The sequence below is a fragment of the Ranitomeya imitator genome, chromosome 2, assembly GCF_032444005.1.
Source record: "Ranitomeya imitator isolate aRanImi1 chromosome 2, aRanImi1.pri, whole genome shotgun sequence".
In the NCBI taxonomy this organism is placed as follows: Eukaryota; Metazoa; Chordata; class Amphibia; order Anura; family Dendrobatidae; genus Ranitomeya; species Ranitomeya imitator.
In genome coordinates, this window is record NC_091283.1 from 265,154,804 (window position 1) to 265,182,461 (window position 27,658).

General features: G+C 42.4%; 2 protein-coding genes across 3 annotated transcripts in view; one reads left to right on the forward strand and one right to left on the reverse strand.

The window, feature by feature from the left end:
• Nucleotides 1-19,882, reverse strand: part of LOC138663033 (gastrula zinc finger protein XlCGF57.1-like) — a 38,925-nt gene extending 19,043 nt beyond the window's left edge. The window contains exon 1 of one of the 2 annotated variants that reach the window (XM_069749089.1): nt 19,826-19,882. The gene's annotated coding sequence lies outside the window, so the exon portion shown is untranslated. The remainder of the gene's footprint in view (nt 1-19,825) is intronic. The other variant, XM_069749091.1, reaches the window with a different exon arrangement.
• A 35-nt stretch (nt 19,883-19,917) lies between these two features.
• LOC138663034 (uncharacterized) lies at nt 19,918-23,446 on the forward strand. Its single transcript, XM_069749092.1, has 6 exons — nt 19,918-20,779; nt 20,870-20,942; nt 21,024-21,092; nt 21,288-21,480; nt 21,639-21,795; nt 21,916-23,446. The coding sequence occupies exons 2-6, from the start codon at nt 20,871-20,873 to the stop codon at nt 22,307-22,309; spliced, it is 885 nt and encodes a 294-aa protein (XP_069605193.1). The 5' UTR covers nt 19,918-20,779; nt 20,870; the 3' UTR covers nt 22,310-23,446.
• Nucleotides 23,447-27,658: the final 4,212 nt, after the last annotated feature.

The window sequence follows — 27,658 nt, forward strand, 5'->3', positions numbered from 1 at the left end:
TAAGCGTCGGTCACCTCTGATCAAGAACCACAGGTGGCGTCACAAATACAGACTTTATTAAACCCTTTAAAGACCTATCCCCTATAGCTTGATTGCCCAGGGCACAGACTGGGTCGCAGCCACCGTGACATCCCCTTTAAGTGCGACCGGACCCGGTACTGAGTACCCCAAGCCCTGGCGGCCGACTCATACACCGCAGGGACGGCACAGATGAGGATTCAACAAAAACCCTGGCATTTTAACAACTTCGTTATACCAAGAAACAGAAAGATGATCGGCACAGAGCTTCACTATAGCGCAATTGGAGATTCGCTTAAACGATCTGTTTCAGAAGGACAGATGAGGTCTCCCTTACTGTGAGCTGCGGGTGGTGCTATGCAATCGTCAGAGTTTTGTACAAGACCATATAATGAGAAGAAAAATGATGCAGCACTCACCCTTGCGCTTCTTCCAAGTGTGCTCTTTATTCAGCAAAACATACTATACATAGTATGAACCGGCATACGCAGTGATCTGTGAGGGAGCGGGAGTGAGGAGAGACCGGACGACGGCCGTTTCGCGCTACGGCGCTTCTACGGGTCCATGCTAAAACCAGGTGATGTCATTTCCTTTTTAAGGTTTTTTTTTTTTTTTTGACTCACCTGATTCTATTAATTACAATTGTGCAAGTTAAAAACAATAAGATCTCTTATTACAGAATGAACATTTACAAGTATATTATAAAATGAACATTTACAAATGTATTATAAGAACACCGCCATGTCAAGTTTGTCGTTAAGACCCCCTGGGCCCTGTTCGTTTGTTTGTAGGATCCATTTCGCTTCACGCTGCAGCAGTAGGCGGTCATTATTACTGCCGTTTTGTGAACATTTAACTATTTCCAAACCTGCAAACCGCAATTGATCTGGATCACTATTATGTGTCTCTGCCATATGTTCTACAAAACGCACGCGTCCCTTTCCTGTCCGAATTGAGTTATAATGCTCTCGTATTCGGACTGTGAGAGGTCTAATAGTCTTACCTATATAAACCCGTTGACACGGACAGAAAATTACGTAAACCAGAAATTTACTCTTGCAGGTTATGAAGTCTTTCACAAAATGCTCAATTATACCTATTTGCAAGGGGTTCTCAATTTTATGCAGATGGCATATGCTACAATTGCCGCATCTGTGGTTACCTTGCGGTATGGTTTTTGCTAACCAATTATTTGTTGGTGGTGATACTTTATTTTTTACAACAAGGTCTCCTATATTAATTGATCTTTTATATGAGAATAGAGGACATGTATCCGGGAGATTTCTAAAGTCCACGTCTTTCTGCAGCACATGCCAATTTTTTCGTATTGCTATTTGTATATCTCTATCTAAAGGGCTATGTTTAAATGTAAATGTGAATCTGCAATTTTTATTTTGATATTCGTTTGCATCTTTTCTTTTTCCATTGTTTTTTCTTTTTTTGCCCTTTTCTAACAGCTGAACTTGAGATAATTTGGCTGCTCTAATTTCTGCTTGTTGGAGAACATCTGTTGGATATCCTCTGTTTGAAAGGCGTGTTTTTAATTCTTCTACCTCAGTTTTATAATTTTCCTCATTATTGTTGATTTTACGTATTCTCACCATTTGACTATATGGAATACTGCGCTTCGTGTGATTCGGGTGGTCACTTTTAAAATGTAAAATGTTGTTCGTCGCTGTGCATTTTCTGTGGACTTTCGTTACTATATTTTCATTTACAATTTCTATTTTTACATCTAGGAATTCCAATGCTTTTTTATTGAATACTGAAGTAAATTTCATGTTTTCTTTATTATTATTGTTCAGGAAAGTAACGAATTCGTTAAATTTAATTTCTTCGCCATCCCACACCATAAAAATATCGTCGGCAAATCTTAAAAAAAGCCGTATGTGCCGAAGGTATGGGTTCTGGGGTCCGGTGACGTACCTCTCCTCAAAAGCTGCTAGAAACAGATTTGCGAAGACGCACGCCACCGGAGTACCCATCGCAGTACCAACTTTTTGCAGATACCATCTCTCCATGAACTTGAAAGCATTGTGTGATAAAACGAACTCCAGACTATCCAGCACAAAAGAAATAAAATTGGCGTCTTTATTTGTATTCATTAGAATGTGGTCGACTGCCTCCAAGCCTTTTTGTTGTGGGATTCTAGTGTAAAGGTTTACAATATCTATTGATGCCAGAGCAAATGTAGGTTGCCATTGGAAGTCTTTAAGGGCCAGGAGAAAATCTCCTGAATCCTTTACGAAAGAGGGAATTTTTAACAGCAGAGGTTTTAGTAACCAATCTAAAAACTGAGATAAAGGTTCGGTCAGTGATTCTTTGCCCGAGATTATTGGGCGTCCTGGCGGTTTTTCCGCATTTTTGTGAATTTTGGGGATGCTGTACCACTGTGCGAATTTAGGAAGCTCTGGCATTAATTTTTCCGCTCTCCCTCTTGTTAAAGTCCCCTTTTCCACATATTTTCTTAATAGGCTCCTCAATTTTTCTTTAAATCTATTTGTGGGGTTGCCGTCTAATTTAATATAGGTTTCTGTCTCATCTAGTTGGGATAGTGCTTCTTCTATATAATAAGATCTTTCTAATAGAACAATGTTTCCGCCTTTATCCGCCCTCCTAATGATGGTATCATTCCACATTTGTATCTCTTTTAGGGCTTTTTCTTCCTGTGTTGTTAAATTTTTTTAGTGGTTTTTTATATAATATTGCCTCTATATCTTTGATTACCAGGTCTTGGAATAGATCTATTGTATTCCCTGGTGAGATTGGCGGCATCCATTTTGATCTAACTCCTCCCTTGAATGGATCAAATTCTGTACTAGTCGGGGGTATTGGGGCTCCTTCATCTGAATCCTGACCGTTCCCACTTAAATTTATTAATAAATGTGTCATTTCTACGTCCCTCGGATCCATGGTAGAATAAGCCATGAAACCTAGGGAACTAATCTCTGCAGGACTGTCTGTGGCGACCGACATAGAAGCTCTCTCGAAGCTGTTTTTGCAAAAGTACAGTTAGGGCCAGAAATATTTGGACAGTGACACAAGTTTTGTTATTTTAGCTGTTTACAAAAACATGTTCAGAAATAAAATTATATTTGTAATATGGGCTGAAAGTGCACACTCCCAGCTGCAATATGATAGTTTCCACATCCAAATCGGAGAAAGGGTTTAGGAATCATAGCTCTGTAATGCATAGCGTCCTCTTTTTCAAGGGACCAAAAGTAATTGGACAATGGACTCTAAGGGCTGCAATTAACTCTGAAGGCGTCTCCCTCGTTAACCTGTAATCAATGAAGTAGTTAAAAGGTCAGGGGTGGATTCCAGGTGTGTGGTTTTGCATTTGGAAGCTGTTGCTGTGAGCAGACAACATGCGGTCAAAGGAACTCTCAATTGAGGTGAAGCAGAACATCCTGAGGCTGAAAAAAAAAGAAAAAATCCATCAGAGAGATAGCAGACATGCTTGGAGTAGCAAAATCAACAGTTGGGTACATTCTGAGAAAAAAGGAATTGACTGGTGAGCTTGGGAACTCAAAAAGGCCTGGGCGTCCGCGGATGACAACAGTGGTGGATGATCGCCGCATACTTAATTTGGTGAAGAAGAACCCGTTCACAACATCAACTGAAGTCCAGAACACTCTCAGTGAAGTAGGTGTATCTGTCTCTAAGTCAACAGTAAAGAGAAGACTCCATGACAGTAAATACAAAGGGTTCACATCTAGATGCAAACCATTCATCAATACCAAAAATAGACAGGCCAGAGTTAAATTTGCAGAAAAACACCTCAAGAAGCCAGCTCAGTTCTGGAAAAGTATTCTATGGACAGATGAGACAAAGATCAACCTGTACCAGAATGATGGGAAGAAAAAAGTTTGGAGAAGAAAGGGAACGGCACATGATACAAGGCACACCACATCCTCTGTAAAACATGGTGGAGGCAACGTGATGGCATGGGCATGCATGGCTTTCAATGGCACTGGGTCACTTGTGTTTATTGATGACATAAGAGCAGACAAGAGTAGCCGGATGAATTCTGAAGTGTACCGGGATATACTTTCAGCCCAGATTCAGCCAAATGCTGCAAAGTTGATTGGACGGCGCTTCATAGTACAGATGGACAATGACCCCAAGCATACAGCCAAAGCTACCCAGGAGTTCATGAGTGCCAAAAAGTGGAACATTCTGCAATGGCCAAGTCAATCTCCAGATCTAAACCCAATTGAGCATGCATTTCACTTGCTCAAATCCAGACTTAAGACGCAAAGACCCACAAACAAGCAAGACCTGAAGGCTGCGGCTGTAAAGGCCTGGCAAAGCATTAAGAAGGAGGAAACCCAGCGTTTGGTGATGTCCATGGGTTCCAGACTTAAGGCAGTGATTGCCTCCAAAGGATTTGCAACAAAATATTGAAAATAAAAATATTTTGTTTGGGTTATGTTTATTTGTCCAATTACTTTTGACCTCCTAAAATGTGGAGTGTTTGTAAAGAAATGTGTACAATTCCTACATTTTCTATCAGATATTTTTGTTCAACCCTTCAAATTAAACGTTACAATCTGCACTTGAATTCTGTTGTAGAGGTTTCATTTCAAATCCAATGTGGTGGCATGCAGAGCCCAACTCGCGAAAATTGTGTCACTGTCCAAATATTTCTGGCCCTAACTGTATTTATATAAATGTAACTTTCTTATGCTTTTAAATAAGTCCACTTTGAAGTCGCATAAGTCGAAGGATTCTGGAAGGCAGAAGTTCAAGCCTCTTGACAGTACTTTCTCCTGATGTATTGTCAGTGATTTTTTTGTTAGATTTATAATTTGTAGGGCTTCTTCGTTGTCCTTTGTGGCGCTTTGTTCATTCATCGTCTCCACGAAACTTGTTTGCGTTTTTTTACCGCGCTTTTTTCTCCCTCCCCGTCTGATTTTTTTCTTTCTAAAGGGATGATAGGATTCAGGGTGGGCTTTGAGGTAGATGGTAACTCTTCATTAAAGTCCTCAGCTGTACTGGAATCAGAGTCAGTGATCCAGCCATCTTTCACTATTTTCGATTTTTTTGTGGTGAATTTTCTGGAGCGATTTTTATTAAACAGTTTTTTAGTACCATTTCTATTCCATGAGAAAATCTGCCCCATTTCGAAGTCCCTCTTATCCCGGAGGAATTTTTATTTTTTCTTTTCTTTGGTTTCCATTTGAATCACAGTTAGCTTTTTTTCCAATTTTTTCTCAAAGTTTTTAAAATTTTCCTTACTAATACGGGAGGATAATTCCTGTTTCGATTTTTTCAATTGTTCGCATATCAAATCATAGTCCTTTTCATTTTGTTCCACCACCAGCAACAGTAATTTTTGTGAGCACTCTAGATGAATTTCTTCCCAAGCTTTTAAGAATGTGGGGTCATCTTTGAATTGTGAGATGTCTTTATAGACTCTGAGTCCTCGTGGGACTCGATTACATTCAGTATATGATTTTAAAGATTTTATTGTCCAATATAAACGAATTTCTCTTTCTGCCAAAGAGTATATCTTGGATTCCAGCGTTTTTGTGCTGATTAATTCTAGTTCATCCTTGTAGTTACACTCTGTAAAAAACTCGAAATTAATAGAATCAGGTGAGTCAAAAAAAAAAAAAAAAAAATCGAAACAGGAATTATCCTCCCGTATTAGTAAGGAAAATTTTAAAAACTTTGAGAAAAAATTGGAAAAAAAGCTAACTGTGATTCAAATGGAAACCAAAGAAAAGAAAAAAGAAAAATTCCTCCGGGATAAGAGGGACTTCGAAATGGGGCAGATTTTCTCATGGATTAGAAATGGTACTAAAAAACTGTTCAATAAAAATCGCTCCAGAAAATTCACCACAAAAAAATCGAAAATAGTGAAAGATGGCTGGATCACTGACTTTGATTCCAGTACAGCTGAGGACTTTAATGAAGAGTTACCATCTACCTCAAAGCCCACCCTGAATCCTATCATCCCTTTAGAAAGAAAAAAATCAGACGGGGAGGGAGAAAAAAGCGCGGTAAAAAAACGCAAACAAGTTTCGTGGAGACGATGAATGAACAAAGCGCCACAAAGGACAACGAAGAAGCCCTACAAATTATAAATCTAACAAAAAAATCACTGACAATACATCAGGAGAAAGTACTGTCAAGAGGCTTGAACTTCTGCCTTCCAGAATCCTTCGACTTATGCGACTTCAAAGTGGACTTATTTAAAAGCATAAGAAAGTTACATTTATATAAATACTTTTGCAAAAACAGCTTCAAGAGAGCTTCTATGTCGGTCGCCACAGACAGTCCTGCAGAGATTAGTTCCCTAGGTTTCATGGCTTATTCTACCATGGATCCGAGGGACGTAGAAATGACACATTTATTAATAAATTTAAGTGGGAACGGTCAGGATTCAGATGAAGGAGCCCCAATACCCCCGACTAGTACAGAATTTGATCCATTCAAGGGAGGAGTTAGATCAAAATGGATGCCGCCAATCTCACCAGGGAATACAATAGATCTATTCCAAGACCTGGTAATCAAAGATATAGAGGCAATATTATATAAAAAACCACTAAAAAAAATTTAACAACACAGGAAGAAAAAGCCCTAAAAGAGATACAAATGTGGAATGATACCATCATTAGGAGGGCGGATAAAGGCGGAGACATTGTTCTATTAGAAAGATCTTATTATATAGAAGAAGCACTATCCCAACTAGATGACACAGAAACCTATATTAAATTAGACGGCAACCCCACAAATAGATTTAAAGAAAAATTGAGGAGCCTATTAAGAAAATATGTGGAAAAGGAGACTTTAACAAGAGGGAGAGCGGAAAAATTAATGCCAGAGCTTCCTAAATTCGCACAGTGGTACAGCATCCCCAAAATTCACAAAAATGCGGAAAAACCGCCAGGACGCCCAATAATCTCGGGCAAAGAATCACTGACCGAACCTTTATCACCGTTTTTAGATTGGTTACTAAAACCTCTGCTGTTAAAAATTCCCTCTTTCGTAAAGGATTCAGGAGATTTTCTCCTGGCCCTTAAAGACTTCCAATGGCAACCTACATTTGCTCTGGCATCAATAGATATTGTAAACCTTTACACTAGAATCCCACAACAAAAAGGCTTGGAGGCAGTCCATCACATTCTAATGAATACAAATAAAGACGCCAATTTTATTTCTTTTGTGCTGGATAGTCTGGAGTTCGTTTTATCACACAATGCTTTCAAGTTCATGGAGAGATGGTATCTGCAAAAAGTTGGTACCGCGATGGGTACTCCGGTGGCGTGCGTCTTCGCAAATCTGTTTCTAGCAGCTTTTGAGGAGAGGTACGTCACCGGACCCCAGAACCTTCGGCACATACGGCTTTTTTTAAGATTTGCCGACGATATTTTTATGGTGTGGGATGGCGAAGAAATTAAATTTAACGAATTCGTTACTTTCCTGAACAATAATAATAAAGAAAACATGAAATTTACTTCAGTATTCAATAAAAAAGAATTGGAATTCCTAGATGTAAAAATAGAAATTGTAAATGAAAATATAGTAACGAAAGTCCACAGAAAAAGCACAGCGACGAACAACATTTTACATTTTAAAAGTGACCACCCGAATCACACGAAGCGCAGTATTCCATATAGTCAAATGGTGAGAATACGTAAAATCAACAATAATGAGGAAAATTATAAAACTCAGGTAGAAGAATTAAAAACACGCCTTTCAAACAGAGGATATCCAACAGATGTTCTCCAACAAGCAGAAATTAGAGCAGCCAAATTATCTCAAGTTCAGCTGTTAGAAAAGGGCAAAAAAAGAAAAAACAATGGAAAAAGAAAAGATGCAAACGAATATCAAAATAAAAATCGCAGATTCACATTTACATTTAAACATAGCCCTTTAGATAGAGATATACAAATAGCAATACGAAAAAATTGGCATGGGCTGCAGAAAGACGTAGACTTTAGAAATCTCTCGGATACATGTCCTCTATTCTCATATAAAAGATCAATTAATATAGGAGACCTTGTTGTAAAAAATAAAGTATCACCACCAACAAATAATTGGTTAGCAAAAACCATACCGCAAGGTAACCACAGATGCGGCAATTGTAGCATATGCCATCTGCATAAAATTGAGAACCCCTTGCAAATAGGTATAATTGAGCATTTTGTGAAAGACTTCATAACCTGCAAGAGTAAATTTCTGGTTTACGTAATTTTCTGTCCGTGTCAATGGTTTTATATAGGTAAGACTATTAGACCTCTCACAGTCCGAATACGAGAGCATTATAACTCAATTCGGACAGGAAAGGGACGCGTGCGTTTTGTAGAACATATGGCAGAGACACATAATAGTGATCCAGATCAATTGCGGTTTGCAGGTTTGGAAATAGTTAAATGTTCACAAAACGGCAGTAATAATGACCGCCTACTGCTGCAGCGTGAAGCGAAATGGATCCTACAAACAAACGCACAGGGCCCAGGGGGTCTTAACGACAAACTTGACATGGCGGTGTTCTTATAATACATTTGTAAATGTTCATTTTGTAATATACTTGTAAATGTTCATTCTGTAATAAGAGATCTTATTGTTTTTAACTTGCACAATTGTAATTAATAGATTCAGGTGAGTCAAAAAAAAAACAAACAAAAAAAAAAACCTTAAAAAGGAAATGACATCACCTGGTTTTAGCATGGACCCGTAGAAGCGCCGTAGCGCGAAACGGCCGTCGTCCGGTCTCTCCTCACTCCCGCTCCCTCACAGATCACTGCGTATGCCGGTTCATACTATGTATAGTATGTTTTGCTGAATAAAGAGCACACTTGGAAGAAGCGCAAGGGTGAGTGCTGCATCATTTTTCTTCTCATTATATGGCCTGGCATTTTAACCACTTGCTGCCTTGAAAAGTAAACATGACATCTAAGAAGGTGTGACAGAGTTTGGCTGAATGCCCCCGGCCTCCAAGTACTCAATGGTATGGGGCGGCCTAGTTATTACGATACTTACATGCCTAATAATGGTGTCTGGGCCTGCAATGTATGAAGGTCTATTAGGCCGATGTTTGATGGGTATATGGGCAATGGGCTATGGGATGGAGGATTTCTATGATTGGTATATGGGCACTGGACTATGGGATGCAGGATGTGTGATGATCTCCAACTTCGACTACTGCAACATCCTTTTCTGTGGCCTCCATGCTAAAACCCTTGCACCTCTCCAGTCCATCATTAACTCTGCTGCTCAACTAATTCATCTCTGTCCTTGCTACTCTTCCGCTTCTCCCATCTGCAAATCTCTGCATTGGCTCCTATTCCCTCATAGTATCCAGTTCAAATTACTAATACTGATCTACAAGGCCATCTATAACCTATGTCCTCCATAAGTCTCTGAACTAATCTCCAGATATCTTTCATCACGTAATCTCCAGTCATCTCAAGACCTCCTTCTCTCCTCCACGCTAATTTGTTCCTCACCCAACCGCCTCCAAGACTTCTCCCGAATATCCCCCATCGTCTGGAATTCTGTGCCCTAACACGTCCGACTATCAACCACATTCGGATCCTTCAGACGGAACCTGAAAACCCACATCTTCAAGAAAGCTTACAGCCTGCACTGACCCTACTGCCTCCTTACCACTACCGAAGCTACCGCTTCACCAACACCAGAGCTCCTGCAACCACCCTATCTACTGTCTCCTTCCCCACCATTCTGTAGAATGTAAGCCCGCAAGGGCAGGGTCCTCTCGCCTCTGTATCAGTCTCTCATTGTTAGTTTACTGTAAGTGATATCTGTAATGTGCATGTAACCTCTTCTCATATCTCATGGAATCAATGGTGCCATATACATAAATAATAATAATAGTATATGGGCACTGGACTATAGGATGGAGGATAATAATTATTATGTGTTATAACTAACTACAGCTAGTTACTATGCCGGGCTCTTCAGCTAAATATATATATATATATATATATATATATATATATATATATATATATATATATATATATATATATATATATATATATATATATATATATACATACAGTGGGGCAAAAAAGTATTTAGTCAGTAAGCAATAGTGCAAGTTCCACCACTTAAAAAGATGAGCGGCGTCTGTAATTTACATCATAGGTAGACCTCAACTATGGGAGACAAACTGAGAAAAAAAAATCCAGAAAATCACATTGTCTGTTTTTTAACAATTTATTTGCATATTATGGTGGAAAATAAGTATTTGGTCAGAAACAAACAATCAAGATTTCTGGCTCTCACAGACCTGTAACTTCTTCTTTAAGAGTCTCCTCTTTCCTCCACTCATTACCTGTAGTAATGGCACCTGTTTAAACTTGTTATCAGTATAAAAAGACACCTGTGCACACCCTCAAACAGTTTGACTCCAAACTCCACTATGGTGAAGACCAAAGAGCTGTCAAAGGACACCAGAAACAAAATTGTAGCCCTGCACCAGGCTGGGAAGACTGAATCTGCAATAGCCAACCAGCTTGGAGTGAAGAAATCAACAGTGGGAGCAATAATTAGAAAATGGAAGACATACAAGACCACTGATAATCTCCCTCGATCTGGGGCTCCACGCAAAATCCCACCCCGTGGGGTCAGAATTATCACAAGAACGGTGAGCAAAGATCCCAGAACCACGCGGGGGGACCTAGTGAATGAACTGCAGAGAGCTGGGACCAATGTAACAAGGCCTACCATAAGTAACACACTACGCCACCATGGACTCAGATCCTGCAGTGCCAGACGTGTCCCACTGCTTAAGCCAGTACATGTCCGGGCCCGTCTGAAGTTTGCTAGAGAGCATTTGGATGATCCAGAGGAGTTTTGGGAGAATGTCCTATGGTCTGATGAAACCAAACTGGAACTGTTTGGTAGAAACACAACTTGTCATGTTTGGAGGAAAAAGAATACTGAGTTGCATCCATCAAACACCATACCTACTGTAAAGCATGGTGGTGGAAACATCATGCTTTGGGGCTGTTTCTCTGCAAAGGGGCCAGGACGACTGATCCGGGTACATGAAAGAATGAATGGGGCCATGTATCGTGAGATTTTGAGTGCAAACCTCCTTCCATCAGCAAGGGCATTGAAGATGAAACGTGGCTGGGTCTTTCAACATGACAATGATCCAAAGCACACCGCCAGGGGAACGAAGGAGTGGCTTTGTAAGAAGCATTTCAAGGTCCTGGAGTGGCCTAGCCAGTCTCCAGATCTCAACCCTATAGAAAACCTTTGGAGGGAGTTGAAAGTCCGTGTTGCCAAGCGAAAAGCCAAAAACATCACTGCTCTAGAGGAGATCTGCATGGAGGAATGGGCCAACATACCAACAACAGTGTGTGGCAACCTTGTGAAGACTTACAGAAAACGTTTGACCTCTGTCTTTGCCAACAAAGGATATATTACAAAGTATTGAGATGAAATTTTGTTTCTAACCAAATACTTATTTTCCACCATAATATGCAAATAAATTGTTAAAAAAACAGACAATGTGATTTTCTGGATTTTTTTTCTCAGTTTGTCTCCCATAGTTGAGGTCTACCTATGATGTAAATTACAGACGCCTCTCATCTTTTTAAGTGGTGGAACTTGCACTATTGCTGACTGACTAAATACTTTTTTGCCCCACTGTGTATATATATATATATATGTACTATATAATTGTCTAAGGGTCACTTCCGTCTGTCTGTCCTTCTGTCACGGTTATTCATTCTCTGATTGGTCTCGCTAGCTGCCTGTCATGGCTGCCGAAACCAATCAGCGACGGGCACAGTCCGGAAGAAAATGGCTGCTCCTTACTCCCAGCAGTCAGTGCCTGTTGCCCGCATACTCCCCTCCGGTCACCGCTAACACAGGGTTAATGCCGGCGGTAATGAACCGCGTTATGCCGTGGGTAACGCACTCCGTTACCGCTGCTATTAACCCTGTGTGTCCCCAACTTTTTACTACTGACGCTGCCTATGTGGCATCAATAGTAAAAAATGTAATGTTAAAAATAATTTTAAAAAAACCTGCTATACTCACCCTCTGTAGCCGCTCGCGCCAGCCGCCATCTTCCGTTGCAGGTGCCGGTGGCAGAAGGACCTGCCATGACGTCATGGTCATGTAACCGCGACGTCATCACAGGCCCTGTGTGCCTGCGTGAGAAGGACCTGCCATGACGTCACGGTCATGTGACCGCGATGTCATCACAGGTCCTGCGCTCATCCAACCCAGGGACCGGAAGCTGCCGTGGACAACAAGGGCTCCCTCAGAAAGGTAAGTATATGTTTATTTTTTAACCTGTGACAAACCTGGCTGGGCAATATACTACGTAGCTGGGCAATATACTACGTGACTGGCCAATATACTACGTGGCTCTGTGCTGTATTCTACTTCGCTGTGCAATATACTACGTGGCTCTGTGCTGTATACTACGTCACTGGGAAATATACTACGTCACTGGGCAATATACTACGTGACTGGCCAATATACTACATGGCTCTGTGCTATATACTACGTCACTGGGCAATATACTACGTCACTGGGCAATATACTACGTGGCTCTGTGCTGTATACTATGTCACTGGGCAATATACTACGTGGCAGGGCAATATACTACGTCACTGGGCAATATACTACGTCACTGGGCAATATACTACGTGTCTGGGCAATATACTACGTCACTGGGCAATATACTACGTGTCTGGGCAATATACTACGTCACTGGGCAATATACTACGTGGCTGGACAATATACTACGTGACTGCAATATACTACGTGGCTGGGCAATATACTACGTGGCTGTGCAATATACTACGTGGACATATATATAAACAGAACATCAGTAAAAGTTATCTATCCAAATAAATAATGGCGACTCAAATCATAATCAAATATCCAAGGAGAACCAAGAGTCAAATACACTGCCGAGACTAATATAACCAATTAGAATAATATTTATTGAAAATTATACAAAATATGTTAAAATTTGTACCACATATGTAATAACAAGTGATAAATCCGTAAGTACATAAATACAACAGATCCCAGATCGGACCACCATCAAATATACAACATACAACCAATGTGCTTTGCTAATAAATGTAGCCCTGCTGACAAACCATGGCATTTAGATTGCCCATTGTAGTTCATATGTAAAGTACCAGTGGTATGTAACAGCTGTCACACCGCCAAGCCGGTCAGACATAAATCAATAGTGATGCACAATGGAGTAAGGTCCAATGGTTTTATTTACCCATAGTTGGCGTGGCAAGTCCCGTCCTGGTCTGCTGTAGGTTACCCCAACGCGCGTTTCGCGTCTGGTGATTACCGCTTCCTCAGGGGGCGTACCCTGAGGAAGCGGTAATCACCAGACGCGAAACGCGCGTAACCTACAGCAGACCAGGACGGGACTTGCCACGCCAACTATGGGTAAATAAAACCATTGGACCTTACTCCATTGTGCATCACTATTGATTTATGTCTGACCGGCTTGGCGGTGTGACAGCTGTTACATACCACTGGTACTTTACATATGAACTACAATGGGCAATCTAAATGCCATGGTTTGTCAGCAGGGCTACATTTATTAGCAAAGCACATTGGTTGTATGTTGTATATTTGATGGTGGTCCGATCTGGGATCTGTTGTATTTATGTACTTACGGATTTATCACTTGTTATTACATATGTGGTACAAATTTTAACATATTTTGTATAATTTTCAATAAATATTATTCTAATTGGTTATATTAGTCTCGGCAGTGTATTTGACTCTTGGTTCTCCTTGGATATTTTATTTTATACTACGTGGACATGCATATTCTAGAATACCCGATGCGTTAGTATATATATATATATATATATATATATATATATATATATATATATATATATATATATATATATATATATATACACCTTCTCATTTAAGGATTTTTCTGTATTTTCATGACTATGAAAATTGTAAATTCACACTGAAGGCATCAAAACTATGAATTAACACATGTGGAATTATATACTTAACAAAAAAGTGTGAAACAACTGAAAATATGTCTTATATTCTAGGTTCTTCAAAGTAGCCACCTTTTGCTTTGATGACTGCTTTGCACACTCTTGGCATTCTCTTTATGAGCTTCAAGATGTAGTCACCGTAAATGGTTTTTACTTCACAGTTGTGCCCTGTCAGGTTTAATAAGTGGGATTTCTTGCCTTATAAATGGGGTTGGGACCATCAGTTGTGTTGAGCAGAAGTCTGGTGGATTACACAGCTGATAGCCCTACTGAATAGACTGTTAGAATTTGTATTATGGCAAGAAATAAGCAGCTAAGTAAAGAAAAACGAGTGGCCATCATTACATTAAGAAATGAAGGTCAGTCAGTCCGAAAAATTGGGAAAACTTTGAAAGTGTCCCCAATTGCAGTTAGCGCTACAAAGAAACTGGCTCACATGAGGACCGCATAGGCAGCATCAATAGTAAAAGGTTGGGGACACACAGGGTTAATAGCGGCGGTAAGGGAATGCGTTACCCGCGGCATAACGCGGTCCGTTACCGCCGGCATTAACCCTGTGTTAGCGGTGACCGGAGGGGAGTATGGAGTGGGCGCCGGGGACACTGACTGCAGGGAGTAAGCAGCAGAGCGCCGGGGACACTGACTGCAGGGAGCGGAGCGCCGGGGACACTGACTGCGGGGAGCGGGGAGTATGGAGCGGGCGCCGGCCACTGACTGCAGGGAGTATGGAGCGGCCATTTTTTTCTGGACTGTGCCCGTCGGTGATTGGTTGTGGCTGTTTTGCGGCGACCAATCAGCGACTTGGATTTCCATGATAGACAGAGGCCATGACCAATGAATATCCGTGACAGACAGACAGACAGAAGGACAGACGGAAGTACCCCTTAGACAATTATATAGTAGATATATACACATACACTGTATATATTTGGCAGAGTCATGTCTCCCGACTCTGCAGAGTGCATGCCGTCGTTGTAGACCCAGACCTGATGGTATGGAGATGAATGAGGAAGACCAAAGTTCAAAAATAGACTTTCCTTTGCTTAACAAAAAACATCAGCTCTCAGCCACCCTAGAAAAAGGCACATCTCTAATATGCACCAATTCTGGCACTTAGCCTCTGTCTTCCCCCTTGCCCTTTAGCGGTGTCAAGTGGGGTAATAGTTTGGGGGGGGGTTGGTGTCACCTTTGTATTGTCCGGTGACATCAAGCCCCGAGGTTAGTAATGGAGAGGCATCAATAAGACGCCCCCATTATTAACCCCATAGTCACATTGTAAGAAAAAACAGTCATCCAGAAAAAAAGTCCTTTAACCCCTTAAGCCCCAAGGGTGGTTTGCACGTTAATGACTGGGCCAATTTTTACAATTCTGACAACTGTCCCTTTATGAGGTTATAACTCTGGAAAGCTTCAACAGATCCCGGTGATTCTGACATTGTTTTCTCGTGATATATTGGGCTTCATGATAGTGGTAACATTTCTTTAACCTTCGTCATGCTGCATAATTTTACAACGTTAACAGGCTGCAGAGGTACAATTGTACCTTCATATATACCTCCACTGTGGGAAGACTTTCTCCTTTACTTGGTTTCAGAAACTAAAGTTCATTCAGCTACAAATGTTATGCTGATATCTATTGGCCAGTGTTGTTACTGCTCACTTATGTTGCTGTCAATTAAGTTGATTCAAACTGGGAGTGGCTTCTACTTCTCTTCCTGCCTCTCTCCTCTCAGTAGCCATTTTGCTGTTCATCTCATTGCTGTGAGCACACACATTTATAGGCTTGTGAAGTCTTCAATTTCTTGGATACGAAGGTAGGAAAGTCTCACAGCATCTAACAGCCAGTTATACCTTCATTCGCCTTAAGTGGAGACAGAACAGTCAGAAATTGTCTTTGAGCCTGGACTTGGCTTACATATATTTTGTATGAAACTTATCACTATAGGTATGATTTTTATACGAAAAATGGATAATAATTAGTATCTACATATTGTTTTACGACGTTTTATTTATATTCAGCACAAAATAAAGATGGTGGCTCTGCTACAATTTTCCTATTGGTCGAAGATGGAATGAAAATTCTGAAACTGTATACGGTTTACATAATATATAAATGACATTTATAAATAATTATCACTAGAAATAATTTACTTTTTTATCTGCACTTTAGAATCGAGTTTCATTCTACTTGCAACGTGTTACTGAACTAAATTACGAAGCCAAAATTCATCTACCAAGTCATCATGAGCGATAGTGATGCTAGATCTCGTTTCCGCCATAATCCAAGAAAACGTGTTTGCAGGTTAGTATCATTTTGTGAAAAGCCAATAATCTAGTATTGTGTAGTATTTCGGAAATTTATTTTTCATTTTTTCATATTTACAGATTTACGTCTGACGAAATAATGCGAATGCTAGAAGAATCTGATTCTGAGCATGAGGAAGAACCATATGTTGCATCTGATGATGAAAACTATGTACCACAAGTGGATTTTACTGAAGAAGATTCAGACATTGAACAAGAAATGGTCATAGAGCAGGAAAAACAAATACGTCTCAGACGAAAGTGTTGAGGATGAGTCTGTGCCTCAAAGTGCAGGCGACATTTGGACTGCTAAGGATAAAACTCAATGGTGTACTGATCCACTGCCAAATGCACAAACAAAATCTCGTAATGTCCTACGACAAAGAGGTGGCCCTGCAGCAATCAGCAACCTGTATACAGCAAAAGAGCTATTCAAGTCAATCATGACTCCTGAGATGTGTGACATCATATTACGAGAAACGAATCGAAAGGCCAAGAGAGTTTGTGATGCTTACAACAACGAACTGGTACAACGTTTTCCTGATTCTTCTTAACGGCCACCACAAAAAACATTCAATCAATTCTCTGAAACTGAACTCTATGCATTTTTGGGCATACTGATTGCTGCTGGTGTGCACAGAGACAACAAAGAGAATTTGGAGGAAATGTGGAATGTTGCTGCTCTGCCTCTTATACATGCAGCCATGTCTCGTGACCGCTTCAAGATGATACTCAGATTTATTAGATTTGACAACGAAAATACACGTGCAGAACGTGTGCAAACAGATAAAGCTGCACCAATACGGGACATCTGGACAATGCTGAACAGAAATCTGGAGAGAGCCTACAAGCCATATAATTGTATCACCATCGACGAGCAATTATTTCCATTTAGAGGCCATACTAAATTTACCCAGTATATACCTTCAAAATCAGCTAAATATGGCATAAAGATTTTCTGGGCTTGTGACTCGTCAAACGCCTACCAATTACAAGGTCAGCTCTACACTGGGAAACCAACTGATGGTCCTCGACAAGTAAACATTGGTGAACGAACAGTATTGGACCTAGTGAGCTCGTATAAAGGCTCTGGAAGAAATGTCACCACCGATAACTTCTTTACAACTATGGAACTAGCTAAGCTATTGAACATGACACTAGTTGGTACAGTGAGAAAAAAACAAAAGGTTCCTACCTAGCAACATGCAGCCTGCCAAAGAAAGGCCTGTAAATTTTGCCTACAATCATGATGCAACAGTCTGTTCATATGTACCAAAGAAGAACAAATCAGTCGTGCTTCTATCATCTATGCACATGACGGGAGAAGTTGAAGAGACACTAGCAGCCAAGCCAGAGATAATAAAATACTACAACAAAACAAAAGGCGGAGTTGATGTTATGGTAAAATGTTGGGAGAGTACACTGTGAAACGACGAACATTACGTTGGCCTCTGGCATTTTTCTACAATATGATTGACGTCACTGGGTTAGCATCCTACATCATCTACAGAGAACACTATCCAAGCTTCAGGAGAAAGGATCAACGAAGAAAGTTCCTGAAAGATCTCGCAAATCAGCTGTGTATGCCTGCAATTGAAGATCGTAGGACAAACCAAATGATGATGGGAAACCATTTTCTTTGAGGTGCAGTAGAAATGGTGCTTGGACGATGCATTCTGGTAGCATCGCAAGCAGCAGCTGGCCTTCAAATACCTCATGGTAGTCGTGGACCCTCCCCTGTAGTTGGTAGTTGCTATGTCTGCCGAGACCTGAGGCGAAAACAACGTTAAGACTAGAAAGTCTTGTGTGGTTTGTGTGAAACCCATTTGCGATGAACACTCGATAGCAAAGACAACATGCATTACTTGCGAAGAAAATCAATAAAAAAAGTTTCTTACATTTTCTTTTATAATGTAAATGAACAGTTTTTTACTTGTTTATAATAATAAAATAGCATTATAATTAAAAAAATATATATTATTCTTTTTTCCTTGCATTATCTTCATTCAAAATATATGAGGGTACATTTGTACCTATGCAGCTTGTTATGGATGCAAAAATATCTCGACCCCTTGGGGGGTATACTGTGTGGTGGTATGGTGGTACTATGAGAACATTATACTGTGTGTGGGGGTATGGCGGTACTATGAGAACATTATACTGTGTGGGAGGGTATGGCGGTACTGTAGGAACATTATACTGTGTGTGGGGGTATGGCGGTTCTATGAGAACATTATACTGTGTGTGGGGGTATGGCGGTACTGTAGGAACATTATACTGTGTGTGGAGGTATGGCGGTACTATGAGAACATTATACTGTGTCTGGTGGTATGGCGGTACTATGAGAACATTATACTGTGTGGGAGGGTATGGCGGTACTGTAGGAACATTATACTGTGTGTGGGGGTATGGCGGTTCTATGAGAACATTATACTGTGTGTGGGGGTATGGCGGTACTGTAGGAACATTATACTGTGTGTGGAGGTATGGCGGTACTATGAGAACATTATACTGTGTGTGGGGGTATGGCGGTACTATGAGAACATTATACTGTGTGTGGGTATGGAGGTACTGTGAGAACATTATACTGTGTGTGGGGGTATGGCGGTAGTATGAGAACATTATACTGTGTGTGGGGGTATGGCGGTACTGTAGGAACATTATACTGTGTGTGGCGGTATTGTGAAAATACCTTTTTTACGAGAGATGCCAGTACTGTGGAAACATTATACTGTGTGTGGGGGTATGGTGGTACTATGAGAACATTATACTGTGTGTGGGGGGTATGGCGGTACTATGAGAACATTATACTGTGTGTGGTGGTATGGTGGTACTGTAGGAACATTATACTGTGTGGTGGTATGGCGGTAGTGTGAAAATACCTTTTTTACGAGAGATGCCAGTACTGTGGAAACATTATACTGTGTGTGGGGGTATGGCGGTTCTATGAGAACATTATACTGTGTGGGGGGGTTTGGCGGTAGTGTGAAAATACCTTTTTTACGAGAGATGCCAGTAATGTGGAAACATTATACTGTGAGCTCCATCATATATATTACATAAGGGGTGTAAAAAGGAGAGTCATAAAAAAGACTCCTCAGGGCTGTGCTGCATTTTTACAAAAAGACTGCTACCTGCCGTCCAGACGGGACCATGTGACATCAATGGGAAGAGGGAGGGTTTCCGGAGGGAAGAGTCTAGAGGGTGCACCTGGTCAGGAGACCTTGATGACGCAGTTACTGATATTATAAAGTCCAGAGCGCCAAAAGGCAGAACAGATTTGGTGCCAAGCAAAGGAAAGGGGTGCGGGGAAGAATCTGAGGTACCAGCTCATGGTAAAGTGCCCGAGGCAGCTGGGTGTGGGGCAGAACCCTGCTTACAGGGCATAATGTATGTATCTATTACAGGAAACAGAACAACAACGTTATGATTCTTATAAAGAGTCTCCGTGCAGAAGGGGTTAATGTCCCCCCCGCGCTCAGTAATGGGGAATCTCCACATACCTCCACCTGCAGAGCCGCACTTCACATATATGGCTGCTCTGTGCGCACAGGACCTGTGATGAGGTCACAGGGGGAGGAGTCAGGGGTCACGTGATCCGCAGTGAAGACGCTACATGGAGACTTCTCCTCAGTCAGTGACATTTCCGCCATTATTCGCCCTCACTACTGGCACAATTATCTCGCGCCGCCTTTTCTACACAATGTTCTGTGTGGAATGTAACGTGTGATTTCTCTGGAGACAAATAGACCCCACACATGAGGGAATTATTACCGGTTACCGGACGTCTAGTATATGGTGGCATATGATTGTGCTATCGGCTCCACACCAGGAGCTAAAATGCCGAAATCTCGCTTATTTAACCCCTTCCAGTGTCCGGCTAAGGGTCATACTCATTTGTGCGAGAAAAGGACGAGTGCAATCCGATGAAGAAATCGGACTGCACTGGGACCAATGTTAGGGTGGTTTCACACTTGCGTTTTTGTCTGCAGCGTTTTTTACAAAAAAACCGCATGCGTTTTTTCCCCTATATTTAACATTGAAAACGCATGCGTTTTTACGTGTACGCGTTTGCACGCATTTGTGAACGCATGCGTTTTTTAACTGCATGCGTTCATTTTCTAAAATGCAACTTGTAGTATTTTGAGGGGCGTTTTTTTTTACCAAAAAAACGCATGCGTTTACATGCGTTTTTTTTGGGACAAAAAATGCATTGGAGTCAATGGGGATGCATGCGTTTTTTTGGACATGCGTTTGCATGCGTTTTTTTGACGCATGCGTTTTTTTTGGCAAGATTGAATTAACTGTAGATAAGGTTGTCTAGACACTGATAAGCCTCCCCCATAGCAGCAGGGTTATAAAAGGAAGGTTGGGGGAAGTTTCTGGTCACTTCTCATCAGACTACAAAGAAGACAGCACCCTGCCCGGACGCATTGTTGGACAATACACAGAGCAATGTGAGTATATCCTAGCCAATGCATTCATTTTCAATTTTTTGGATCTACATGTCCTAATTTCTTCTATTTTTTTCTTTCAACACGCATCAGAATGTCTTCTCCGGTTTCTTCGTCTGATGAGGAGTTCCAGCCACGTCAATCAGAAGTGGATCACGTGAGCGAGGTAAGTTTTTTGTCCGTCAGCTTGGTAAGTATTGACTGTCACATCGACACATGAGGCAATTTTTATTTTTTTATTTTATAGAGCACTTCAACTGAGGGACAGAGAGGTACTGAGCAGCGGAGTCAAGGTCCAGGTGGAAGATGGCAGCGGGTATGTATACCAGGCAGACTGTCCTTATTGTAATATTCTTTTAACTTCCTTTCTGTACCCTTGTTTTTCTTTACATTTTTCTTGTATCATCCTTTTCTGAAAGATGTCTTTCATATTCCTGCCCTTTCTCATCTTCGTGTCTTTTTTTTTCCAAATGTGGTTGAGCAAACTTAAATGATTTTCTTTTAATTTTAGGTTTCACAACGGGACGACGACCGGATTGATAATGACCTGCTGATCACTCTGGTCCAGGAGCGAGTCCCGTTGTGGGACAGCCGGGATCAACAGCACGCCGTCAATAGTGTTCTCCGTCGTTTGTGGAGTGAGGTGGCCCAAGCGTTGTGGGATGGCTGGGAGAATTCCCCGCCACGGGTCCGTAATGCATTTGGTAAGTATTGCACGGTAGTGTGAAGCAACAGACCTTGGCCATGCTCTCTTGACTGTGTGTGATGAAAGAAACTTTTCGTAGTTTCTGTCATCACACAGTCACGAGAGCACGGCCAAAAGTCCTTATTCTGACCATTATATTTTATTGTTATTTCACAGTGGACAAAGTAAGAACACGTTGGCGTTCCATGAAGGACCGCTTCAACAAGGACCTGCGTGCAGAGAAGAGTGCAGCTAGTGGTTCCGGAGCAAGGCACCGGCTCTACAAATATCACCGTGTGTTGGCCTTCCTGAGACCGGTCCTTCTCATGAGAACGTAAGTATTTCTCACTTGCCTCCGGTTGTATTGCATTGACATAATCTGTCATTTTTAATTCCACAGGATGTACCGTCTTGTTATAGTTTGGTATTAATTTTCTGTTTTCTTTTTTCACAGCACACACTGCACGACTGTCGCCACAGGTTCTGGAGCGGTCCTTCAGCCGGCAGCCACGGACCTGTCCCAGCCATCCAGCAGCGCAGCACCAGGTGGGTCTTCCACACTCACTGGAGACCAGGGGGCTGGCCCATCAGGTCTTCCCCTTTCGCAGTCCTCTTTCGCTGCACCCATTTTTGCGGGCTCATCCCGACAGCGACAGAGGGCTTCGGATAGGTCCCTCATGCCCGAGTTTTTGCACTTGAGCTCGGTTTTACACGAAGCTATCAAGGCTTTAGGTGACAGAATGGATGTGTCCCATAACCTGTTAGAGTGCCGCATCCAGGATGTCGCCAAAAGCGTTGATCAAGTGAAAGCCGACCTCCAGAAGCCAGCTCATCATTTTTTTAATTAAATCCAACAGGGCATGTCGGAACACCTTAGACCTGATCTCCAGCTGAGTGTGATGCAGGCCTGCAATGTTGCTTTTGTGCAGGCTATGCAGCAGAGTCAGAGTCGTAATGTGGCGGCATATCCAACTGTGCCGTCACTGTCACAAGTAAACACCATTCCTACCTCTGCTGCATACCACTGCACGGCCACCTCTATTCCCTCTACAGGTGTACTCCACTACAGCGCCAACACGATGACGAGTGCTGTTGGACATCCCACCGCCACCACCGTGACGACCGCTGCTCCGGCTTGGACCCCCGATGCAGCCGGACCGAGGCCTGGCATATCGGACCGGACCTACCCCGATGCAGCAGGACCGAGGCGTTGCTTTACGGGCAGGACACCCCCCGATGCAGCAGGACCCATCCATGGCGTATCGCACCGGGCCCCCCATGATGCAGCACGACCAAGCCATACCTTTCCGGGCAGGACCCACCCCGATGCAGCAGGACCCATCCATGGCTTTATGTTCCCCCCCACCGGCAATGCAGCAGGACACTGGTATGGGATTTGTTTCCCCCCCCCCCAACGATGCACCAGGACCCTGGGAGGGTGTTATGTTCCCCCCCCCAACGAGGCACCAGGATCCTGGGAGGGTTTTTGTTTCCCCCCCCCAACGAGGCACCAGGACCCAGGCTGGACATTATCTTTCCCCCCATTGGACTCAGACATTGCCGAGCGCTCCACAATGGAGACTGACTGTGTAATTGTGGAGCCGGGTCCTGACGTGTCTCCCGCCCACACTTTACAACCTAGCCCAAGAAGACTTCCCCCAACCCGGAAAACCCAACGGAAAACTGGCAAAACGCATAAAAAAAAAAAAAACTTTGATTATTCCTCCCCCATCACCTACCGATGTGTCTCAACCTTCCAGTGTGTCTCAAGCCCCTCATGTTTTAAGCCCCATCCCCGAACTTCCAGACCCTTCAAGTTTTCTTGCCCATTCTCCTGCCACCTCTGCCTCCTCCACGGTGAGCCAGGCTTCAGTTCTGAATACCCCCCAGTTACGTCACTCAACCCCAAGCCGGCGTGGTGCAACCCGGCGCGGTACAAAAAAATAAATTTGGTTGTGTTTCCTCAATAAAAAAAGTTTATTTGCAACAATTATGTTTGGTTTATTGTGTCTTTCACCGCTCTCAATACACACCAATAAACTTCGTCACACACTTATTCTTTTGGCCTAAACATATCTCCAGTAGTATAAAATACCAGACAACATCTATATGTGTTTCTTTAGTATACAGATATGAGTTGGCCAAAAAAATAGTAGTTATTTCCATACTCTTATTTTTAATTTTTAACTAGTGTAGTGTCACTGTACAAAGAGAAAATGGTGGCAATCGATCCCTGAGGAAGGAGTCCGCCGACTCCGAAACGCGTTGGATAGATCCTTTTCGGTACTGTGTGCAATTCGTTAGCCGTTCACGTGTAACATCACGTGTATGTGACGTCACGCGAGGTCCTGCAGCTTCACTGCACCTCGCCGGCAACTAGCGTGTGGGAGCGCAGGCTCACGTTGAAGACCCAGGAGCACCATCGGTGAGGTAAGGGGTGACTGTCACCGGCTGGGACAGGTTTTTTTCACCCTTTCCTCGCACATTCTTTGGAAGGAAAGCGGTTGAAAGCATCACCGCTGTGCACTTATTCAGGAGATCTTGACTGCGATACACCCGGTAACTGTGGACATATTCAGGAGACTTTGACTGTGACACACCCGGTAAATATTAACATCTTATATGCACTATATATAACGCATTAATAACGCACTAATAAACCTTAAACTAGGTAACTGTGGATATATTTTATGATGGACAATATATGCAGAAAATCCTCTTATTAATTGTTCTCCTCTGGAACCTACAGCGCAGATATATATACATATATAGTATACAGATATGAGTTGGCCAAAAAAATAGTAGTTATTTCCATACTCTTATTTTTAATTTTTAACTAGTGTAGTGTCACTGTACAAAGAGAAAATGGTGGCAATCAAGTTCAGAACTCAACTGAACCGGTCAGATGTCAAAATAGACACCTGACCTGTTTAGTTGATTACTGACTTGTATATTCACCATATTCTATATAGCACATTATGTGACAATGTTTGTCAAACTGATGGGACAATGGTTGGCACACGCTAACTATCTATCCTCACCTGGGCAGGTGTAAGAAATTTTGAATTCATGATCATGTATATGTTCATCATGAATTCATTATTTCTTACACTTGACTTGACGGGTATAGAGAGCGTGCCAGTCTTGACGCAATGACGTCAAGAAGATTACCAATAAATAAATTTAAATCTGGTTACATTATTATAAGTATGCGTGTTTATATCATTCTTTGTAAACCAAAATAGGGAGTGCAACTGAGGTCACTTATGATTAAAAAAATCAAATTATTACCTCATCAACTATCACCCACTCCTGGTTTTGGATTACAAATTATGATATACATACCTACTGCCCATCTTTGTTCAACCTTTGTTTAGAGAGGAAAAAGACAGGAGACCTGGTGAACACAAAAAAGTTTATTAATTAGAAAAATTTGTATCAGTATTTAATAATTGGTAAACATTAACATACAACAGGACATTTAAACAACATTGTCCTGCCATGAAACCCGTCGTCCAATATCGGACACAAAATAGGCCGCAAATTGGTCCCGCATAAGACCAACGGCTGCAGTTGACCACATCGGGTGATGCTGAAAATCTGGCAATGGGTGTGAAACTGGTTCATCAAGTTCAATGTGGGGTCGCTCCTTAGCCATTATATAATTGTGTAGAACCACACAGGCTTTGACCACCTCGTCCACTGTTTCCACTTTTAGATTGATGGCTGTTGCAAGAATGCGCCATTTAGCAACCAGAATGCCAAAGCTGCACTCTACGGTTCTTCTGGCCCTGGTCAGTCTGTAGTTGAATATTCTTCGAGTGTGGTCCAAGTCCCTACTAGAATAGGGCTTCAGGAGATTTTCACACATCTGGAAGGCCTCATCCCCAACCATAACAAATGGCAGCGGTGGGCCTTGAGTGTTGGGGAGAGGCTGTGGAGGGGGAAAATTAAAATTGTTGCCATATACCCGACGGCCCATATCCGAGCTCTTGAAGGTCTGGGAATCATTGCCACGGCCAAAAGCTCCAATGTCCACGGCGATGAAGCGACACTCCGCATCCGCTATTGCCATGAGCACTACCGAAAAATATTTTTTATAATTAAAAAACTCAGATCCGGTTCTGGCAGGTTTAACAATGCGGATGTGCTTCCCATCCACCGCCCCTAAACAGTTTGGAAAATCACACACGTTCAAAAATGTTTTTGATATTTCCCGCCACATGTCCACGGTGGGTACGGGTATAAACTCCTCACGGAGTACATTCCATAACGCACGACAGGTGTCCACAACAATTCCAGACAGGGTTGAGATTCCAAGGCGGTATTGGAAGTGCAGGGAAGATAAACTCTCTCCTGTGGCCAGAAATCTAGAAGAAAAAGAAACAAAAAAAACATTTAAAATCGGCTCTTAATGGTGTTTTTCAATAAGAAAAAGGTTAAAAAAAACAACAAAAAATACATGTCATAACCAAAAAATTGGACTGTCATTGGTTTAGTTTTGGAACGTACCGTAATGTCACTAACAGACGTTCCTCGGGTGGAATTGCTCTACGGAGCCGTGTGTCCTGTCGCCGTATGGAACCTTCTACACGAGACAGTAAATCCTGGAAAGAATCTTGAGACATTCTGGTGTAATCCTGGAATTTCTCCGGGTTGGCATTCAGCTCCGCATAGAGCGTGTGATATGCTCCACGGGTCTCACGCACTTCAATGATGGGGTGCCTCCAAAAACGCCGACGCTGTCTCCTTCTCCATCTTTGGCGGTTTCGGTCTTGCTCCCAAGCAAAAACACAGGCAAGGAAAATCTTGAAGCTGAACTCCAGTTTGAAATAAAAGTTCTCCATTGAAAGATCCATCATGACACCGGAAACAGTAGCAAGCTCTGAAAATTTCTGTACCCCAAGGGTCTATATATTGAGTGCCAATCATGTACGCCCTCTCTATTCCCATTGGTTGTGTCTGGTAACCTTTTTTTTTTATTTTTTATCTTTTTGGAAAATGCCCCAAAAAACGCAAACGCATGCAAAAACGCATGTAAACGCGTGTAAACGCTGCGTTTTTTTAACGCACGCGTTAAACGTGTGCGTCAAAAAAACGCAGCGTTTACATGCGTTTTTGCACCATGCGTTTTTTTTTAAAAAACGCATGCGTTCAAAAACGCAAGTGTGAAACCAGCCTTATTCAATAGGTGACGGCTCATTTGCAAGTTTTTTTTCAGCCAAAATTGGACTGAGAAAAAAAAAATCACAGCATGCTGCGTATTGCTGCGATTCTTGGACGAGAATGTCCTTTGAAAAGCCGGTAATTCAGTGCGGCGTACAGTAACATCACACTGACAGGTTACAATAGAGTAGATATCTATATATGCAAGAGGCATCATGATTACTCGCTAATCCCGCCCCCTGCACAGCAGCTCCGCCCCCCACCACATCACCACACATAATCCCGCCCCCATGACATCACCACACAATCCCGCCCCCCTCCACATCACCACACATAATCCTGCCCCCCACATCACCACACATAATCCTGCCCCCCACATCACCACACATAATCCCACACCCCACCACATCACCACACATAATCCCACACCCCACCACATCACCACAGATAATCCTGCCCCCCACCACATTACCACACATAATCCCGTTCCCCACCACATCACCACAGATAATCCCACACCCCACCACATCACCACACATAATCCCGCCCCCTCCACATCACCACACATAATCCCGCCCCTCACCACATCACCACACACAATCCTCCCCCCATCAAATCACCACACATAATCCCACCCGCCCACCACATCACCACACATAATCCCGCCCCCACCACATTACCCCAGATGATCCTGCCCCCACCACCAAATTACCACACAGAATCCCACCCCCCCACCACATCACCACACATAATCCCGTCCCCCCACATCACCACACATAATCCCACCCCCCACATCACCACACATAATCCCGCCCCCACCACATTACCACAGATAATCCCGCCCCCACCACCAAATTACCACACAGAATCCCACCCCCACCACATCACCACACATAATCCCGTCCCCCACCACATCACCACACATAATCCAGCCCCCCACCACATCACCACACATAATCCCGCCCCCCACCACATTACCACAGATAATTCCGCCCCCACCACCAAATTACCACACATAATCCCGCCCCCCA

Coding starts and splice junctions, on each gene's coding strand:
- LOC138663034 (XM_069749092.1), top strand. CDS start 20,871: ATGTCTTCTCCGGTTTCTTCGTCTGATGAGGAGTTCCAGCCACGTCAA. Junction 21,481..21,638: donor ACGGGTCCGTAATGCATTTG/GTAAGTATTGCA, acceptor GTTATTTCACAG/TGGACAAAGTAAGAACACGT. Junction 21,796..21,915: donor CCGGTCCTTCTCATGAGAAC/GTAAGTATTTCT, acceptor CTTTTTTCACAG/CACACACTGCACGACTGTCG.